The 19,445-nt window shown below is 40.1% G+C and overlaps 1 protein-coding gene across 6 annotated transcripts in view; it reads right to left on the bottom strand.

The window, feature by feature from the left end:
- CPEB1 (cytoplasmic polyadenylation element binding protein 1) overlaps positions 1-19,445 on the bottom strand; it is a 92,378-nt gene that overhangs the window by 61,517 nt on the left and 11,416 nt on the right. For all 6 annotated transcript variants that reach the window (XM_087856604.1, XM_087856600.1, XM_087856602.1 and 3 more), the window contains exon 2: positions 12,825-12,999. Coding sequence is in view for 5 of the 6 variants with exons in the window: in XM_087856600.1 (XP_087712726.1) it covers positions 12,825-12,999 (175 nt within the window). In the remaining variant the exon portion in view is untranslated. The remainder of the gene's footprint in view (positions 1-12,824; positions 13,000-19,445) is intronic.

The following is a 19,445-nucleotide window of genomic DNA, read 5'->3' as shown; positions in this document are numbered from 1 at the left end:
AAAGGGATTCAAAGGCAGATTCAAGCAGGCAGAAGAAAGAATCGGTGAACTTTAAGACAGGACAATGGAAATGATCGAGGCCGAAGAAAAAAGATTTCAGAGAATAGCTCCTCAGGGACAGATGTGGGACACCATCAGGAAGACTAACGTATGCATTGTCGGAGTTCCAGAAGAAGAGAGTAAAAGGGGCAGAGAGAATATCTGAAGAAATAATGGCCTAAAACTTCTGAAATATGATGAAAATGAACATGAACACTGAAGCAACACAAAATAACCCCAAGTTGGATGAATTCAGAGACCCACACCGATGTACAGTATAATCATACTTTTGAAAAACAAAGAGAGGGGTGCCTCGGTGGCTCAGTTGTTTAAGTGTCTGCCTTCAGCTCAGGTCATGATCCCAGGGTCCTGGGATCAAGCCCTGCATCGAGCTCCCTGCTCAACAGAGAGTCTGTTTCTCCCTCTCCCTCTGCCTGCTGCTCCCCCTGCTTATGCTCTGTCAAATAAATAAATAAAATGTTAAAAAGACAAAGAGAATCTTGAAGGCAGCAGAGAGAAGCCAATCACCATATTCAAGGATGCTCAGTAAGACTGTTGGCAGAGTTTCATCAAAAACTTTTGATGCCAGGGGCACCTGGGTAGCTCAGTCGTTAAGTGTCTGCCTTCGGCTCAGGGCGTGATCCCAGCGTGCTGAGATCGAGCCCCACATCAGGCTCCTCCACTGGGAGCCTGCTTCTTCCTCTCCCACTCCCCCTGCTTGTGCTCCCTCTCTCGCTTGCTGTCTCTATCTCTGTCAAATAAATAAATAAAATCTTAAAAAAAAAAAAACTTTTGATGCCAGAAAACTATGGGCCCATATGTTCAAAGTGCTCAAAGGAAAAAAAAATACCAACTAAGAATCCTATGTCCACAAACATTGTCCTTCAAAAATGAGAGAGAAATTAAGACATATCCAGACAAACAAAAGCTGAGGAAGTTCATGACCATTAGGTATGAGCAGCAAACATGCTCAAGGGTGTTCTGCACAGTGAAATGAAAGGACACTCAACTGTAACCTGAAGCTACATGGAGAAGTGAACATCTCCACAAGAGTAATCACATGGACAATTACAAAAACAGGTGTCATTGCAATGGAATACTACTTAGCCAAAAAAAAGAATGAAATCTTGTCATTTGCAATAACATGGATGGAAATAGAAGGTATAATGCTAAGCAAAAGGAGTCAGTCAGAGAAAAATACTCTATGATTCCACTCGTATGTGGAATTTAATAAACAATGAAAAAAAAGACTAACAAGAAAACACATTTAAACATAAAGAACATACTGGTGGTTGCCCAATGGGAGGTAGGTGGGAAAATGGAATAGATAAAAAGGGATTAATACCACACTTATCATGATGAGCTCTGAGTAATGCATGGAAGGGCTAAATCATTATATTGTACACCTGAAACTAATACTGTATGTTAACTATAATGGAATTTTTTAAAAAGCAGGTATCACTGTAATAATGGTTTATAACTATCCTTTTTTTTCTGTGTGATTTCAAAGACTACTGCATTTAAAGAAACAAAACAATTATTACTGTGAAAGTTATATGACTGTAACTTTGGTTTGTAATTTGAAATCTTGTTTTCTACATAAAGATGTAAACTTGTCACAACAACTGAAAGGGGTGAGTACAGACTTGTAAAGGCGCAAAGGTTTTGTATGTTCTTGAAATTAAGCTAGTATAAATCCAAATTAGACTGTTATAACTTTATGATGTCAAATGTAACCATCCCATAGTAACCACAAAGAAAAAAAGCCATAGGATACATGAAAAAAAAAAAACAACATGAAAGGGATTTAAACATTTCACTACCAAAAAAAAAAAAAATCATGTAAGAAATGAGGAGCAAAAAAAGCTGTAAGGCATACAGAAAACAACACAATAATAGAAGTCCCTCCTTATAAATAATTAAACATCATCTCTCCAATCAAAAGACAGAGACTGGGGGTGCTTGGGTGGCTCAGTCAGTTAGGTTTCCAACTCTTGATCTCAGCTCAGGTCTTGATCCTAGGGTTGTGAGCTCAAGCCCCATGTTGGGCTCCACACTGGGCATGGAGCCTACTTAGAGAGAGAGAAAGACTGGCAGAATGGATAAAAACACATGACTCAAGATCCAAAGACACAAATACAGACTGAAAGTGAAATGACAGAAAATTGTATTCCATGCAGATCGTAACCCAAAGAGAGGAGGGTGGCTATACTAATACCAGTCAAAACAGATTTAAAACAAAAAAGGTTACAAGAGACAAAGAAGAATGTTATATATTAATATAAGGTTCAATACATCAAAATACAAAAATTATAAACATTTGCCTACGAATGACAGACCATCAAAATGTATGAAGCAAATACAAAATTGAGGAGAAACAGTCTACAAGAGTTCAGCACTTCAATACCCCATTCACAATAACAGATAGAAAAACCAAAAAGAAGATATTTAAGGAAGTACAAGACTTAACACAATAAACCAACCAGATCTATGAGACATATACAGAACATTTTACCTAACAACAACAAATACACATTCTCCTCAAGTGCACATAGGACATTTTCTTGGATAGACTGTATGTTAGACCACAAATCAAGCCTCGATAGATTCAAAAATATATATATCATACAAAGTATCCTCTCTGACTACTACAGATGGTGCTATAAGTCAATAAAAGTAAAACTGGAAAATTCACAAAACTGAAAATTAAACAACTTATTTTTTTAAACAACATATTTTAAGCAATCGATGGATCAAAGTAGAAATCACAAAGGAAATTAGGAAATAGAGACAAATGAAAATGAAAGCACAACATACCTCAACTGTAGGACACAGCAAAAGTGGTGGTAAGAGGGAAATTTATAGCTATAAATGCTTTCATCAAAAAATAAATTTAAAATCAACAACCTAACTTTACAAGGTAAGAAACTAGAAGAACAAACTAAGCCCAAAGCTAGCAGAGGAAGGGAAATAAGAGCAGACATAAACAACATAAAAGACAAAAAAAAATTAATAAAACCAGAAGTTGGTTCTTTGAAAAGATCAACAAAATGGACAAATCTTTAGCTAAAAGAACGAAAAGAGAGAAAATTCAATTACTAAAATCAATAACAAATGTGGGGACAGTACTACCTACCCTACAGAAATAAAAAGGACTGTAAGAGAGTACTATGACCAACTGTACATCAAAAAATTGAATAATCTCTATGAAAAGGGCAAATTCCTAGAAACACAAAACTTACCAAGACTAAAGCACAAAGAAATTGACAATCTGAATAGACCTATAACTAGCAAGGAGATTGAATCAATAACTAAAAATCTCCCAACAAAGAAAAGCCCTGAACATTCACCGGTGAACTCTATCAAACATTTAGAGAAGAATGAATACCAACCCTTCTCAAACTTTCCCAAAAAACTGAAGAGCAGGGAACACTTCTCAACTCGTTCTATGAAAGCAGCATAATCCTGATACCAAAGACCCTATAAGCAAACTACAGACCAACATCCTTTATGAACCTTGATCAAAAACAAAAATTGAACAAAAACACTCAGCAAAATACTAGCAAACAGAATTCCACAGTGCATTGAAAGGATTATACATTGTGGCCAAATAGGATTTGTTCCTGGAATGTAAGGATGGTTCAACATACAAAAAATCTATATGCCACGTCAACAAAATGAAAGAAAAAGAAACACCACATGACCATTTCAATTGATGCAGAGAAATATCTGAGAAGATACTTTCACAATAAAAAATCACTCGGCGAAATAGGAATAAAAGGAAACATACCTTCACATAATAAAAACCTTATATATTAAAAAAAAAAAACAAACCCACAGCAAACATAATACTCAATGGTGGGAGACTAAAAGCTTTTCCTCTAAAATCAGGGGGGAAAAATAAGGATGCCCACTTTTACCACTACTAGTCATCAAAATGTAAGTTCTAACCAGAGTATTTAGTCAAGGAAAAGAAAAAAAAAGCATCCAAATCGGAAAGGAAGAAGTACAATGATCCCTGTTTATAAACGATATGATTATATGCTGAAACCCCTAAGGAGTCCACAAAAAAAACTCCTATTAGAATAAATAAATTCAGCTAAGTATCAGGATACAAAGTCAACACAAAAAAAATCAGTTGCATTTCTATACACAATGAACAATCTGAAAAGGAAATGACAAAAATGATTCCATCTACAACAGCATCAAAAAGAATAAAATCTTTAGGAACTGACTTAAGAAAGTGAAAGACTTGTGCAATGAAAACTAAGAAACGCTGATAAAATAAGTTAAAGACAACATAAATAAATGGTAACACATCCCATGTACATTACATGGACTGAAGGACTTAATACTTTTAAATGTCAATACTATCCAAAGCAAACTACAGATTCAATGCAATATATCAAAATCCCAATGACAGTGTTGCAGAAATAGAAAAACCCCTGACACCAAAAGCAAAGGCAACAAAAGCAAAAAATAACACATGGGAATACATTACTAAAAACCTTCCAACTATCAACAAAATGAAAAGGTAACCTAGCAAATTGGAGAATATTTGAAAATCATGTCTGATAAGGGATTAATACCCAAAATACATAAAGAAAACCCATCCAAAAATCCATATGGAATCTCAAGCGACCCTGAATAACCAAAGCATCTTGGGGGGGGGGGGGAGAACAAAGTTGGAAGACTCACACTTTCTGATTTCAAAACCCATTATAAAGCTACAGTAACCAAAACGGTGTGAAATTGGCCTTAAGACAGACATATAAACAGTGGAGCAGAAATAGCCCAGAAATAAATTCTTACATATACGGTCAGATGATTTTTGACAAGGGTGCAAAGACTATTCAATGTGGAAACGCCAGTCTTTTCAACAAATGGTGCTGGGAACACTGGATATACACATGCAAATAAAGTTGGATATTTATCTAAAATCATATACAAAAATTAACTCAAAAATGGATCAAGGACCTAAATTTAAGACCTTAGAAGAAAACACAGGACAAAAGCTTCATGACACTGGATTTGGCAATGTTTTCCTGGATATGACACCAAAGGCACAAGAAACAAACAAAAAAATAGATTTCATGAAATTTTTAAGTTTTGTACATCAAAAGGCACTCTCCAGAGTAAAAAGGCATCCCACAGAATAGGAGAAAGTATTTGTAAATCACATATCAGATGAGAGATTAATAGCTAGTACAGAGAACTCCTAAAATTCAGCAATAAGAACAAAAAACAACCTGATTCAAAAATGTACAAAGGAATTTGAGTAGATGTTTCTCCAAAGAAGATACAGAATAGGCAATAAGCATGTAAAAAGGTGCTAAACATCTCAAATTGTTAGGGAAATGCAAATCAAAACTAAGTAAGATACCACCTCATGCCCATTAGGATGGTACTATAAAAACAACAACAACAACAAATGTTTGTGAGGGTGTGAAGAAACCAGAAGGCTTGTGCGCTCTTGGTGGGAATGTAAATGGTAGAGCTACTGTGGAAAACAGTACAGTGATGCCTCAAAAAATTAAAAATAGAACTACCATGTGATCCAGCAATTACCTCTCTTGGTATATACCTGAAAGAATCTAAAGCACAGTCTTGAAGAGATGTGTACACTCCTGTTTATAGCAGCATTATTCAAACTGCTAAAACATGGAAGCAACCAAGTATCCATCAATGTAACGAATGGATAAGCAAAATGGGATATATGCAATAACAGAATATTATTCAGACTTAAAAAGGAAGGAAATTCTGACAAATGCTACAACATGGATGAACATGCAAAGGGAGGTCACAAATGACAAATAGTGTATGGCTCCACTTACTTGAGGTACTTAGAATAGTCAAAATCATGAAGACCTAAGGTGCAATGGCGGGTGCCAGCGGGTGGCGGGGAGGGAAGAATGGGAGTTATTCTTCAACACATACAGTGTTTCAGCTTGACAGGATGAAGAATCATAGGGATGAATGGTGGTAACGGTTGCTGAACAATGTGCATGTATTTAATGTCACTGAACTGTGCACTTAAAAATGGTTAAGATGGTAAATTTTCTTTTACCACAATAAAAAAGAAGAAAAATCCTAGGCATTAATCAATATAGGATGTGGGGAGAGTAGAACTTATTTGAACATAAAATTAGGGCCTCTTTCAGCTTCAGTACCCGATTGTGAGACTGTATACTTCAAGCAATTGTATAAGGACACCCACCCTCTGCCAGACCAAGTACTGAGCTCAGGGAACCCAAGGGCGTTTCACACCTGGTCCTTGACATTCTAAACCAGAAACCAGGAATTCAACTTTTAAACATCATGACTCCAAGCACTGCTCTCTCACAGCTGCACTCTTTATATATCCACACCGCCACAACTGGTACCACCACTCTGTGTCTGAGTGCAACCATGGGCATATTCAACACACATACCTTCTTCAAGCTCCCCCAAATCCCATAGACAGTACGGCCATCACTCCTGCGTTACGGTTCAGGAAACGTAATCTCAGAGCATTAGGCAAGATTAGAGCAAGTCCGTAGCACAGTCAGGGTCTGTTCTCAAGTTAATCTGCATCCAAGACTGTGTAGGTTTATTACGAAATGGGCAAACTGAATATGCTTCTTCAAAACTATACCTTATCTTCCCTGTTTTGAGACTACATACGTTTACATTTAGAACACCACACAGTGGGGTCAATGAACAATCTGAAATAGCCAAGAATGATCTCATTACATCTAACAGATGCAGGGGAATGTGAGAAAAAGTTCTCGGAGGTGATAACAGAGCTGTTCTTGAAAAAGAGGATTTTTCTAGGCAGAGAACATTCAATTTAGTATTCTGCTTAACAGTTCAGCTATGTGGCAGAGCAGCATTTCCAACATGATTTTATCTAAACCAGTGATTATTAATTATATATAATGGAATCTCAAGAAACACACCAGGATAAAGGAAAAGAACCCTGAGGCCCAGTTCTAGAGATCTCTCCTGGGTTGATGCCAGATCATATAGGCTACCTCTGTTCTTTTAACTGAAGAAAATATTTCACAATATAGTCAAAAACAAAATTAAGTAGGCTTTACACCCAAGGCTGACTGAAATTCTGAATTATGACAATAATTAAGGTCTACAAAGATGTAGGAAAAAACTCTCATGAAATCCTGGCAGGATTGTAAACTGATAAATTCACTTTGAGAAAGAAGTTAGCAACTTAACAGTTTGAAGACAGTATATACCCAATCACTCTGCAATTCTAGGTACGTAGGCTAAAGAAGTGCTTGTTACGTGCACATAAGGAGATATATACAAGGATGTTCACCAAAATACCATTTATAATAGCAAAAAACATTTACCAACAGAGGATCAGATATTGTAGATATTTATGTACAATATTACTATTATACAGCAATTAAAACACTGATTTGACTTTAAAATATTAATATGGACACAATGTAAATATAACACATGGAAAAAGGCAAATACAGGCATATCTTGTTTTATTGTGTTTTGCAGATCCTGCATTTTTTATAGATTGAAGATTTATGGTGACCCCATCTAGCAAGACTATCAGTGCCATTTTTCCAACAGCATCTGCTCACGTTGTGTCTCTGTGTCACATTTTGGTGATTCTTGCGATATCTCAACCCTTCGCATTATTATTATATTCGTTTTGATGACCTGTGATCTTCGATGTTACTACTCTAATTGTTTAGGGGCACCACAAGCCATGCCCACTCGAGATGGCAAACTTAACTGCTAAATGTTACGTGTGTGCTGTTCCCCTTTTTGTTCCCCCTTCTCCTTGGGCCTCCCCATTCCCTGAGATACAATTATATTGAAATTAGGCCAATTAAAAACCTGACAATGGCCTCTAAGTATCTAAGTGTCCAAGTGTTAAGGAAGAGTCACATCTCTCACTTTAAATCAAAAGCTGGAAATGATTACGCTCAGTGAGGAAAGCATGTTGAAAGTTGAGAGGGGTTGAAAGCCAGGCCTCCTGCCCCAAACAGACAAGTTGTGAATGCAAAGGAAAGGTTCTGGAAGGACATTAAAAGTGCCACTCCAGTGAACGCACGAATGATAACAAAGTGAAACAGGCTTCCTGCTGATACAGAGAAAGTCTTACTGGTCCGGACAGAAGATCCAACAGCCACAACGCTCCCTTGAGCCAAAGCCTCATCCACAGCAAGGCCCTCACGCTCTTCAATTCTGTGGAGGTGGAGAGGGGACGAAGCTGCAGAAGACAAGTCTGAAGCTAGCAGAGTTGGCGCATGAGGTTTAAGGAAAGACACCGTCTCTGTAACATCACACTGCAAGGTGAAGCAGCAAGGGCTGGTGTAGAAGCTGCGGCGAGTTCTCCAGAAGATCGAGCGGAGATCATCCATGAAGTGGCTCCACCACACGACGGATTTTCAGTGTGGACGAAACAGCCTTCTGTAGAAGATGCCATCTAGGACCTTCACAGCTGGAGAGGGGAGGTCCGTGCCTGGCTTCAAAGCCGCAAAGGACAGGCTGGCTGTCTTGTCAGGGGCGAATGCACCTGCTGACTTGAGGCTAAAGCCTGTGCTCACGTGCGGTTCTGAAACTCCTGGGCACCTGAAGAATGATGCCAACTCCACTCTGCCTGTGCTCTATCAGTGCAACAACAAAGCCTGATGACAGCACATCTGTTTATGACACAATTTCCTGAATATTTTAAGCCCATCATTGAGGCCTACTGCTCAGAAGATTCCTGTCAAAATATTACTGCTCATTGACAATGTGCCTGTTCCCCCAAGAGCTCCGACGGAGATGTACAAGGAGACTGATGCTGTTTGCATGCCTGCTGATACAACATCCATTCTGCAGCCCATGGATCTGGAAGTCATTTCGATTTTCAAGTCTTATTCCTGAATACATTTCATAAGGCTATAGTGCCACAGATAGTGATTCGCCTGGTGGATCTGGACAAAGTAAACTGAAACCCTTCTGGAAAGGATTCATCATTCTGGATGCCATGAAGAACATTCATGATTTACGGGAAGAGGTCAAAATATCAGTACATCAGTATTAACAGGAGTTTGGAAGAAGTTGATTCCAACCCTCATGGATGACATCCATGGAGGAGGTCACTGCCCATGTGGCGGAAACGCAAGAGAACTAGAATGAGAAATGGAGCAGAAGATGGGACTGAACTGCTGTGATCTCATAATCCAACCTGAACAGGTGACGAGTTGCTTCTGTGGATGAGCAAACAAAGCAGTTTGAGATGGTGGAGAGGCTGTGAAGACTGTTGGAACGACAACAAAGGATTTAGAATATTACATACGCTTAGTTGCTAATAAGGCAGAGGCAGGTTTGAGAGGATGGTCTCCAAGAGTTTTTTCCACTGCAAATACTTATATTTTATATTAATTTTACATGTCTCAAAATTGAGAACGTGTATATGTGTATATATGTATTAGTATTCTATCTTAATTTCATGTTTATTATGAAGATTTTTATGTACCTGAACATGCAGAGAGCTATTATTCTAATAACTACATAAGACTCCATTACTTGAATATACTAATAAATATTTTCCTCTTAGGAGACTGTTAGGTTTTTTGGGGGTTTTTTTTTCCCCTCTTTCCCAAATTTTCACCACCATAATGATGCTCTAAGTATCCTTCCACGTAAATACTTATTTGCATTGATTATTACTCCTTAGGAGAGATTCTCAGATCTGGACATAGTCAAAGAGCATGATGACTTTTAAAGCAAAAAAAATGATCTTTGCGGCTGAGTTGTACAGAAGCTGCCGCGGCAAACACAGGAGCAATGCCAGGAACCTCTCCCGAGCACAAAGAAAAACGATGAGTCGACACTCGTTTTCTCCATCCTGGGAAGGCAGCCGGCTCAGAGGTGTGGCTTCCATTTTGTCCTCCACCTTTTTGTTGGAGAAATGGGTGATCGGAGTTCGGAGGATAAATCACTCCTTTAATATCACTGGCCACAGACCTCTGACAACTCTTGCAAGAACATCCAGGGGTTTTGCACAGCCCACAACAGCTGCCCGCTCTGGCCCTGCAGCCATCATGCAGGACTCCTCCTTCCCTACTCTTTCTTCAGTGCCTCAAACATGCCAAGCTCTTTCAAAAGCCTTAGTCCAGACTTTTCTGTCCGAAATGTTTTCCCCGCACTCTTTAGTGATCTAGCTCTTTCTCTTTAGGACTCCATTTTAAACATACCTCCTCAGAGAGTTCCTGCCCACGTCACTCAAAATGTTGTTACTTCATAGTACTTACTGAAACTTGCAATCATTTTACTTATTTCTCTGTTTAGTTTGTTTTTGCCTTCTGTTTCATGATGGGAGAGCAGGTCCTGAGGATGCCACATAACATCAGGAATCCCTGGAGCCTAACAACAGTGACTGGCATGAAGGAGGCACTCCCTATCTGCTGTTGAATTTCTGGTGAATTTGGCCAATTGTGGCAGTGGGACCAAGTGTGTAGTGAGAGATGTGGAATCTAAAGCCAGATTTTGCAGGGATGGACCTGAACTACAGGTCCAAGGTTGAGTTGATCTGCATTACTTGATGTGGTAGCTGAATGATGTCTCCCAAAGATGTCCCTGTCTTCATCCCTAGAACCTGTGAATGTCTCAGAGTGAAATACTGATGTCTGCTTGGCCCAACAGCCAACCAAGCCCTCCCAAGGCTGGGGCAGCGTGATCTAGGCGCAAAGGCCGGTGCTCTGTTAGTAAGCGCCTGGTTCAGTGGAAATCTGACCTGCAGGAGTCACAGCATCCACTGGGGCCCACATAAAACCAAGACCAGACACAGAAGTCAGAGCTGCGTGTACACCTGCACGCGCCTGAAGATGCGGAGAGTGGGAGCCGCGCGTTAGGAAGTGGCCTGGTGCCGAACAGCATGCACTGTGACAGCAGACTCGGGTCTGCGTCTGAGATTAGCCACCGACTGACTAGCTGGGTAGCCTCGCACAAGTCCTCTAACCCAGAGGAGATTTGGTTTTCTCATCTGGAACACGGAACTGACTCCAATTTTACAAGAAGTTCTACGGTGGGCAAAATTCTATCAAGTCACACTGGCCGCTGCAGGGAACTCATTCCTGAAAGGGTCGATCGATGGAGCAAATGTCACTGTTGTCTTATTTTAACAAATTGCCACAACCGCCCCCCCTCCTGCAGCCACCACCCTCAACAGTCGGCGCGAGCGACATCACGACAAGGCCCTCCACCAGCAAAAAGACCAGGACTTGCCAAAAGCTCATATGATGGTCAGGATTTTTTAGCAATAAAGTATTTTTTAATTAAAGTATGTACCATTTCTCAGACATGATGCTACTGCACACTTAACAGACTACAGTATGATGTAAGCATAACTTTCATATGCACTGGGAAACCAAAAAGTCCTTTGGCTCGCTTCGTTGCAATATCCGTCTTGCTGCGGTGGTCTGGGACCCAACCCACAATCTCTCTGAGGTGTGCGTAAGTTCCCAGCATGTCTGAGGCAACCCAGTGAGATTTAAGCCATTGTTGGTTGTCATTCATATTGGAATAAAATTCATGCAATTTTCTCAAAGAAAACCAGAACATGGTATGTACAGCCAAGCAGGTTTTCTGAGTTTTTAACTTGGCATAAGCTAACGGACAATCAGGGTCATTAGCTCCTGAGGCAGAGCGACTAACAGAAAATAAATACACATGTCCTTTCCTGGAAGTCTGAAAAGACAAGACCGACCAGTATTCCCAGTTCCCCCCATGCCCTTCTCCCATTTGCCCTCCAGTTAGAACAATTTAATAGAAATAAATTCTACAGTTACCACAAGTCAGTCTTCTTTGTAATGAAATCTCTCCTTCAGACGTTTAACTACTTTATGTTCACAGACAACTGCACCTTTATGGGGATTATTTCCAATGTCAAGTTAGGAAGTAAATCAAAGAATTTATGATGAAAAAAACAGCAATTACCAGTCCTTGTTCCGCAAACCCCACTACTGCCAAATTCCTTCAAGGCACATTTAAAAAATTAAAAACATGTTCACTTTCAACTAAAGTAACTTGAACAAGGAACATTCCATCAACATTCTTACAACATGTTGCAACTTCCACAGAAGATTATGAAACAACACCTGTTAGGACGTTCAAGCCTCCTCGTGAAGTACCATCTTCCTGTATGCTACCTTCTCCCTCTACTATCCTATGGACTAGCCTACATGTCATCAGAACTAAATGCTTGATGACTTGCATTCATGGTTAAAAGCAATTAAAATATTCAAGAGATGCACTGTCCAATACAGCAGCCACTAGTCACACGGCCACCAAGATCCTGAAATGAAGCTAGTTCCAACCAAGCCCCACTGTAAATGTGAAATACACTAATAAAAGAATAAGATATCTCATTAACAGTTTTTATATTGACTGCATGTTAACATACTTTGTGTATGTTAGGTTAAATATTAATATCCTTTTTTTAAAAACCTTCTAAATGTGACTACCAGAAAACCTGTAATTACATCTAGCTCACATTCTAAGTCTCTATATAAGTCGTCCTGCTACCTTTAACCTAGCCTTTTTTATCCAGTCTTTCTCATAAAATAGATTTGTACATTTCAATTCAAAGGTTGTCTTCATCCAGAGGAGAACCCAATCCACAAAGTAAGCTACAAAAAGGGTCCAGTGTTACCAGAGATTCAAGGTCATTTTTCATAGTCTTCATAAGAAAGCTGCCTAGAAACAGGTCTACATACATACGTACATACACAGTGTATGTACAAAAACATACACTAAAGATTTCAAATCTAAGTCACCTGGCAAATGATCATGAATTCCTCGGTTTATGGGTGTAGTGCAGACTCTACTGAAATCCAGAGAATTATCCAATATGGCATTTATCCTTCGAAAGATATTGGCATTACTACATGTGGAGAGTGCGGGTGCTTCCTGGTTGTCCCAGCAATCTTTTATCCTCCCAGCTTCTTCTTCCTAGACACATAAAAAAGATATTTAGGTTCGTCCTAGACAAAAAAAAAAAAAAAGATACTTAGGTTTTTCTACACTCCTTTATGAGAAATAACTCCCCCTTTCTCCAGTCCAACACTGTGAGTTAAAGTAACAAGGACTTGAATTTCATGCCTATATATTAAAATACTTAATGAGTCCTATTATGAGCAAGGTTTCCTGAGAGAACTGTAAAAGGGAGAAAGAAAAACATAGAAATACAAGATATTGCCCCAAGAACCTAGTGTGGGAGTAGCAGGAGTTCTAGAACCAGAAATACCTGATGCAAATTTTGGAGGGAGATCTATATGACAGGATATTATCTGGAAATTTAAAAAATGAAGCACTGGGGCACCTGGATGGCTCAGTTGGTTGAGTGTCTGCCTCTTGGTTTCGGCTCAGGTCATGATCTCAGGGTCCTGGGATCCAGCCCCACATCGGGCTCCCTGCTCAGTGGGAAGACTGCTTCTCCCTCTCCCTCTGCCTCTGCCCCTCCCCCCTGCTCTCTTAAATAGACAACTCTTTTTTAAAAAATGAAGCACTGATGTGTGCTTCAACATGAATAAACCTCCAGTACTTGATGCTAAGTGAGAGAAGCCAGTCACAAAAGACCACCTAGTACGAGCCCATTGATAGGAAATGTCCAAAACAGGCAAATCGAATCTAATCCAATCTAGATGAGCTGCCTTCATCTAGGGGTGGAGAGAGGAGGAGGTTTGGAGATGGTGGCCAAGGGGTACAAGGTTCCTTTTTGAGATAAGAAAATATTCTAAAATTAGATTATGGTGATGATCACAAAACTGTAACTATACTAAAAATCACTGAATTTTATAATAATGTGGATTACAGCTCTATACAGTTGTTTAAAAAGTTTGGCTCTGCCCTTTGTCAGTTACTTAATCTCTTTGCCTCAGTCTTCCCATTTGTGAAATGGGAAGAACGCCTACCACCCTTCTGACAAGATGTATTAAAGCACTTAGCATGGTGTCTGGCATACAGTGGCTGCTATTTCTACACCTGAAGGGACACTTACAGGAGAAGACACGGTAAGCACAAGAGCGGTACAAACACTACTCAAAGGACTTGTACAACTGAACATAGTCATTAAAAGTACAGACAACTCGTGTAAGACCCACTTGCCCTGCCAGATACACAATCATGAATCGAACACCCCTCCCCCAATCAGAGCAATTCTCTTGGTATTCTCTAGCTCAGTAGACAACACCAGCACCCACCAGGCGTCCCAGACAGAAATCTGGTACCATTCTTCACTCTCCCTCACTCAGCTCCTCCAACACCTGACGTAGTAAGCCAGGACACACTGGCTGACAGAGTCATTTCTAGGGGGAGTCTGACTGACCAGCTCTACAACCCCCAATTACCTTGAGGAAAATAAACAAAAATCACGCCAAGTAAGGAAACTAGCACCTAGGATCTCACAGGTGGTCACTTCAAAACTTTAAAAAGTGTCTCTACGTTTAGCCGATTAAAATTCAGGTAAGCGTGAGTATGACCAGAAGCACTTACAGTTTTATCAACTCTGACAAACTTGAGTCCCATATCGTTCTCAAGCTCTTGAAAAGACTGGTATCCTTTGCAAGCTGAGAGGAGGACTAAAATACGCAGTCCTGCAAGGTCGTTTCCCAAGCCCTCCAGCGAGCCACCACTGAGAGCGGTTATACCCACACACACAAGGCCCCTTTCACAACTGCGGATGTCTAAGATGATTCTCAACCTCACTAAGGCAACATCACAAAGGCTAAGAGGCAAGCATGTACAACCAATCTTCAGATCTTAAGGCTACATGCTTCACGCATTTGCTCACTAATCACCATTAACCAACTGCCTGCTATGTACAGTGAGCACCCAAAATGTAGGCAGGTTAGACAGACTCAACCAAAAGAGATTTCTGAAGTCTAGAAAGGGAGCTAAGATCTGATCATGCTGTAAACAGCGACGACACAAGCTACAGTTTGCTGTGATCATACATTGTCCTCTCAGCCAACGGGGCTCAGAGGAAGACAATGTGCCTGAAAGTAAAGGTAGGAAGAAAGTCTGAAACACAAAGAGAACAGAGAGACATTATCAAAAGTGGTCCAGTGTGGCAGGGCACGGGGTATGCAAGAGAGCAAACTGGAAAGAAGGCTTCACGCTAGGTTAAGGAGTTACAATTATCTCCTACATCAGAGGTTTCCAAATTTTAAACTGCCCCTCTTAATACAGAAATACTCCTCTGATTTTTATTTACTAGTACAGACGTGCTACAGGCCTATGGACTCCCAGATCCTGGAAAGCAGGTAAACACTGCAGGTGAGTCTCAGGAGACCTGCAGCAACCACGGAAGAGGACAGGAGGAACCAGTGAGGGACGTGCTGCAGTCGTCCGGGGAAGATGAAGGCCCAGAGGCCCTCTGGAAGAAACCTGCTTCCCCAGGAGAAGGGCAAAGTCTAAGAATCTTACCATCTCAAGCAGCCTGAAAAATAACCCAATTTAGAAATACGTCTGGCCAACGCTACCCCACTCCAAATCCCATTAGGAACACATACCATAACTTCGAACCTCATGGCAAATGCGATCTAGAATGCCTCCCTCTCTCCCTTCCTCTAAGGTATGCCAAACCAGTTATCTAGAAGACTCTGGGTAATTAGGACAAAAGGAAATGGAGGGTTTAATATCCCAAACTGCTTAATCACATCAGTAAGTATGGTTTGCCTTGAATAACCAATTTGGAAGGGGAGCAAAAAAAGATCAGAGCTGTCCGAAGGGAAATCGATCTACCACTTTGCTTACGTGCGCAATAGGGATAAAATACAACGGCTTCATATGCTGTTTGTGAAGTAATACACATAACATGCTTGGCACAGTACCTGGCACATAATTACAGCTGAACAGACAAATGCTGGCTGTCCTAGTATCATTACTATTACACCAAGGGGTCAGAGGCCACCCCAAGGATCCCTGAAGAAAAGAGTATCTGCTTATTAAAGGAGAAAATGTACTGAGGACACAACTATTCTTTTGAAAATCCCAGGCCCTTCCATGCTGAATTTTCCTAATCCTTTCATTTAGAAAGCTTAATTAAAAGGACTAAAGACAGGATACAAATTGAACTGCCTAAAACATGTACCTAACAACACAATTTAGTGATCCTTCAAACTCTCCAGCTAAATGAATTCAGTTTCTCATTTTCAAATCACAGACCTTTTATCCACACCCATTACTCTGTATATTCTATCTTAACTGATCAATGTATAGGTCTGAGTTCATACAAATGTTTTACCATAAAGAAAAAGTCCCCCCCCCCTTGGTTATACCACTGTTGTCTCATAATTTTCATGGTTATTTTTGGCATATTTTGCCTTAAAGTGAGATCATTTGCAAGTTTTTTTTTTTTTTAACCTTTATTTGGTCTTTCACAAGGGACAGGAAAGGAGGCTATAAGAGGATCAGAGACTTGGAATGCAAATCATAATACTATTGAGAACCATGGATCAAAAGAGCAAATTATAATGATAGAACTAGTTGTACCTCCTTATTGTCAGAAAGAATAGTTCATGAGGAATCTCTGCTAATAGAAACTATTTCATAGCAGGTCTCAATGTTCTCCTGTTCAACAGGTAAAAGTGGACATTCCCATCATGACACACTGGTCTCCTACAGCAATAATTCTCAACCAGGAGGGGGAGGGAGACAACAGTCAGAAAAAAGCATTCCCCTTTTCCACAAGGGAAGAATATTCCACAAAACTGAATCACTGTTTCACAAAGCAGAACGAACACAGGCCTTGGAGTATAAATACTAACCCTACCGTAGAAGTATCTTCTGTGAGCCCTGCTTGCCGTGGGTATAAAGTGGAGTACCATCTACTTTGCAGACTGTGCTGCAAATGAGAAATCGATGAAGTGCATGGATAAGCTCATCCCAGTCAAGTTCACCAAGAAGCTCATTCACTTGTTTGCACTTCTAACTGGAGGTTTTTCTGCATTTGTGATTTGAAACTATCACTCAAAACTATTTAAAAATCTGAACCCATCCCACCTACCTATGTTTTCTACTTAAAGACTAAGATCCTCAAATTTTATACTTATTTGTATGCTAGAATTGCCTAATTTGGAAACCCTGGCCTTGCCTTCAGAGACCATACAACCCAGCATTAACATGGTGATGGGATGGCCATTCTTTAGGTCAAAATCCTGGGAGCGCCTGCGTGGCTCAGTCATTGAGCCTCTGCCTTCGGCTCAGGGCGTGATCCCAGGGTCCTCGGATTGAGCCCCGCATCGGGCTCCCTGCTCTGCTGGGAGCCTGCTTCTTCCTCTCCCACTCCCCCTGCTTGTGCTCCCTCTCTCGCTGGCTGTCTCTCTGTCAAATAAATAAAATCTTAAAAAAAAAAAATTCTGGTCTGGGGATATTTAATGGTCATAAATGAATGCCAACTCTACAACCTCTGGGTTGATTATAATTCAGTTTGCCATTAATCAAAAACACAATACCTACACTGCAGACCCTTCAAGACTATTCCTGCTAATCATTTATTATGGCTTCATGACAAGCCACTGGAGAGGCTGATGGATGACTGTCTGAAGGACACACACTTTATTCTTCCAGGGGGAGTTTTAATCTGGGGTCCATAGACTGGAATCTACTAAGCCTCCAGCAAAACTGTGTTCACACTAAAAAATTTTCTGAGAATAAGATTTTCTAATTAGTTAGAGGTTTTTCGGATGAAAACATTAATCTTGAACATTTAGATTTTGTTTTTTAATTAAGATACACCAACAGAGCAGCATCTGGCTGGCTCAGTCAGTAGAGAATTTGACTCTTGGTCTTGGGATTGTGAGGTCAAGCCCTACCGTGGGTGTAGAGATCTCACACACTCACACACACACACACACACACACACACACACACACACACGACACATCAAGAGAAAGCAATATACTTAGATGCCCCCAAAAAATTGGTTCAGAGATGTACTTTGGCAATTTGCCTTTATTTTTATAAGTAATAAAGCTGAACAAAATCTCTATAGCACTTATACTCATGATTTTGAAAATACTATTTAACTACAACTTTGAACAGACCTTCTACAACACCCACTTAGAAAAATGTCATTCAGACAAAGACTAGGAAATGCTACAGTCTCACCTGAGAAACTGTTACGTTTTCTTTATGGAAGAATGTAAATCATCTAGCCAAATTCCCACGTGTGCTTTCGTCACCTGGTCATTCAAAGTCAGTTTCTGGTTGAACTTTACTGACTCTACCGTTGTTAAGAAATGCTTCTCTATGTTTAATTTTCTCCTTGACCCTTACTTGACCATTCTTAACTGAACTTCCACCTCAAGTCTTCCACGCAACACTGTAAGAACTTAAAATTTATTAGGTTGGTCCATAAAAAACTGTCAACATTCTACCTTTTCCAACCAACAAAGCAGCAGTTTCACACAGTTCAATCTAATATTTCATAAATACTAAAAACCTGTTAGGTTAGATGTTGAGATTACAGATAGATAAAACATAATCCTTGACCTGAGGAGAATCAGTCAAGCAGGAGAAGGAAATCTAGTTAGGTAAGTGGAGATCAAGGAAGTACAAAATGCTACATGTACAGGAGAGGACTAAATTAAGGTACCTGGACTGGCTTGACAACTCAGACTTATAAGCTAGAGAATGAAAAATCAGAATTCCTCTAAGTGTGGGAAAGGACAGACAAGCAGAGAACATGCATAGAGTGGATACAGAACACAGTAAATTCAAGAAAAGGAAGTGGCAAAACACGACAGGACAGGGAGGGTCACCAGGAATAAAGGAGAAATGGCTACAGGTCCTTACTTGCAGAAAGACAAAGTAAATCCATCACCAGATACAAGACTCAAGATGCCACCCCTTCTTTCTCCTCCTTCATGATCTGACCTTCCTCTGTCCTCTCCACTGGTTCCTTCCCATCAGACTCTCAGTATGCCCAAAGCTCTCTCATCCTAAAAACACAAACACACCTTCCTTGACTTAAAACTCCTCCCAAGCCACTGCCTTCTTTCTCTTGCTCTACTACCAACCTTCTAGAAAATATGCTACACTTACTTTTTTAACGTCCTGCTTGTCCTCTCAACCCACGATGTCCTGCTAGCATGACCCCCTCCCACCCCCCCAAAAAAGACACTACAGAACTGCTAAATTAATGACTTCATAATTGTCAAACCCAACCAATATTTCAGGTTTATCTTACTTGGTATCTTTGGGGATCTGATCTTTATTCTCCACCCACTGAATTCAGGAACCCTCTTCTCATGATCTCGCTTTACTTTTCTGGTTAGTTTTCAGTTTCTACAGGGTACATTCAATGCGATACATACACACACACACACACTCACTCACTCCGCCCCCCCACCCCAATCAGGAAAAGGAAATACTACAATTCCAAGACAGGTTAA

This window comes from Ursus americanus, chromosome 28 (genome assembly GCF_024610735.1).
Source record: "Ursus americanus isolate L20-20 chromosome 28, mUrsAme1.1.p, whole genome shotgun sequence".
Lineage (NCBI taxonomy): Eukaryota > Metazoa > Chordata > Mammalia > Carnivora > Ursidae > Ursus > Ursus americanus.
Note: the sequence above shows the minus strand (reverse complement) of the source record. Positions and strands in the feature narration are given on the sequence as shown.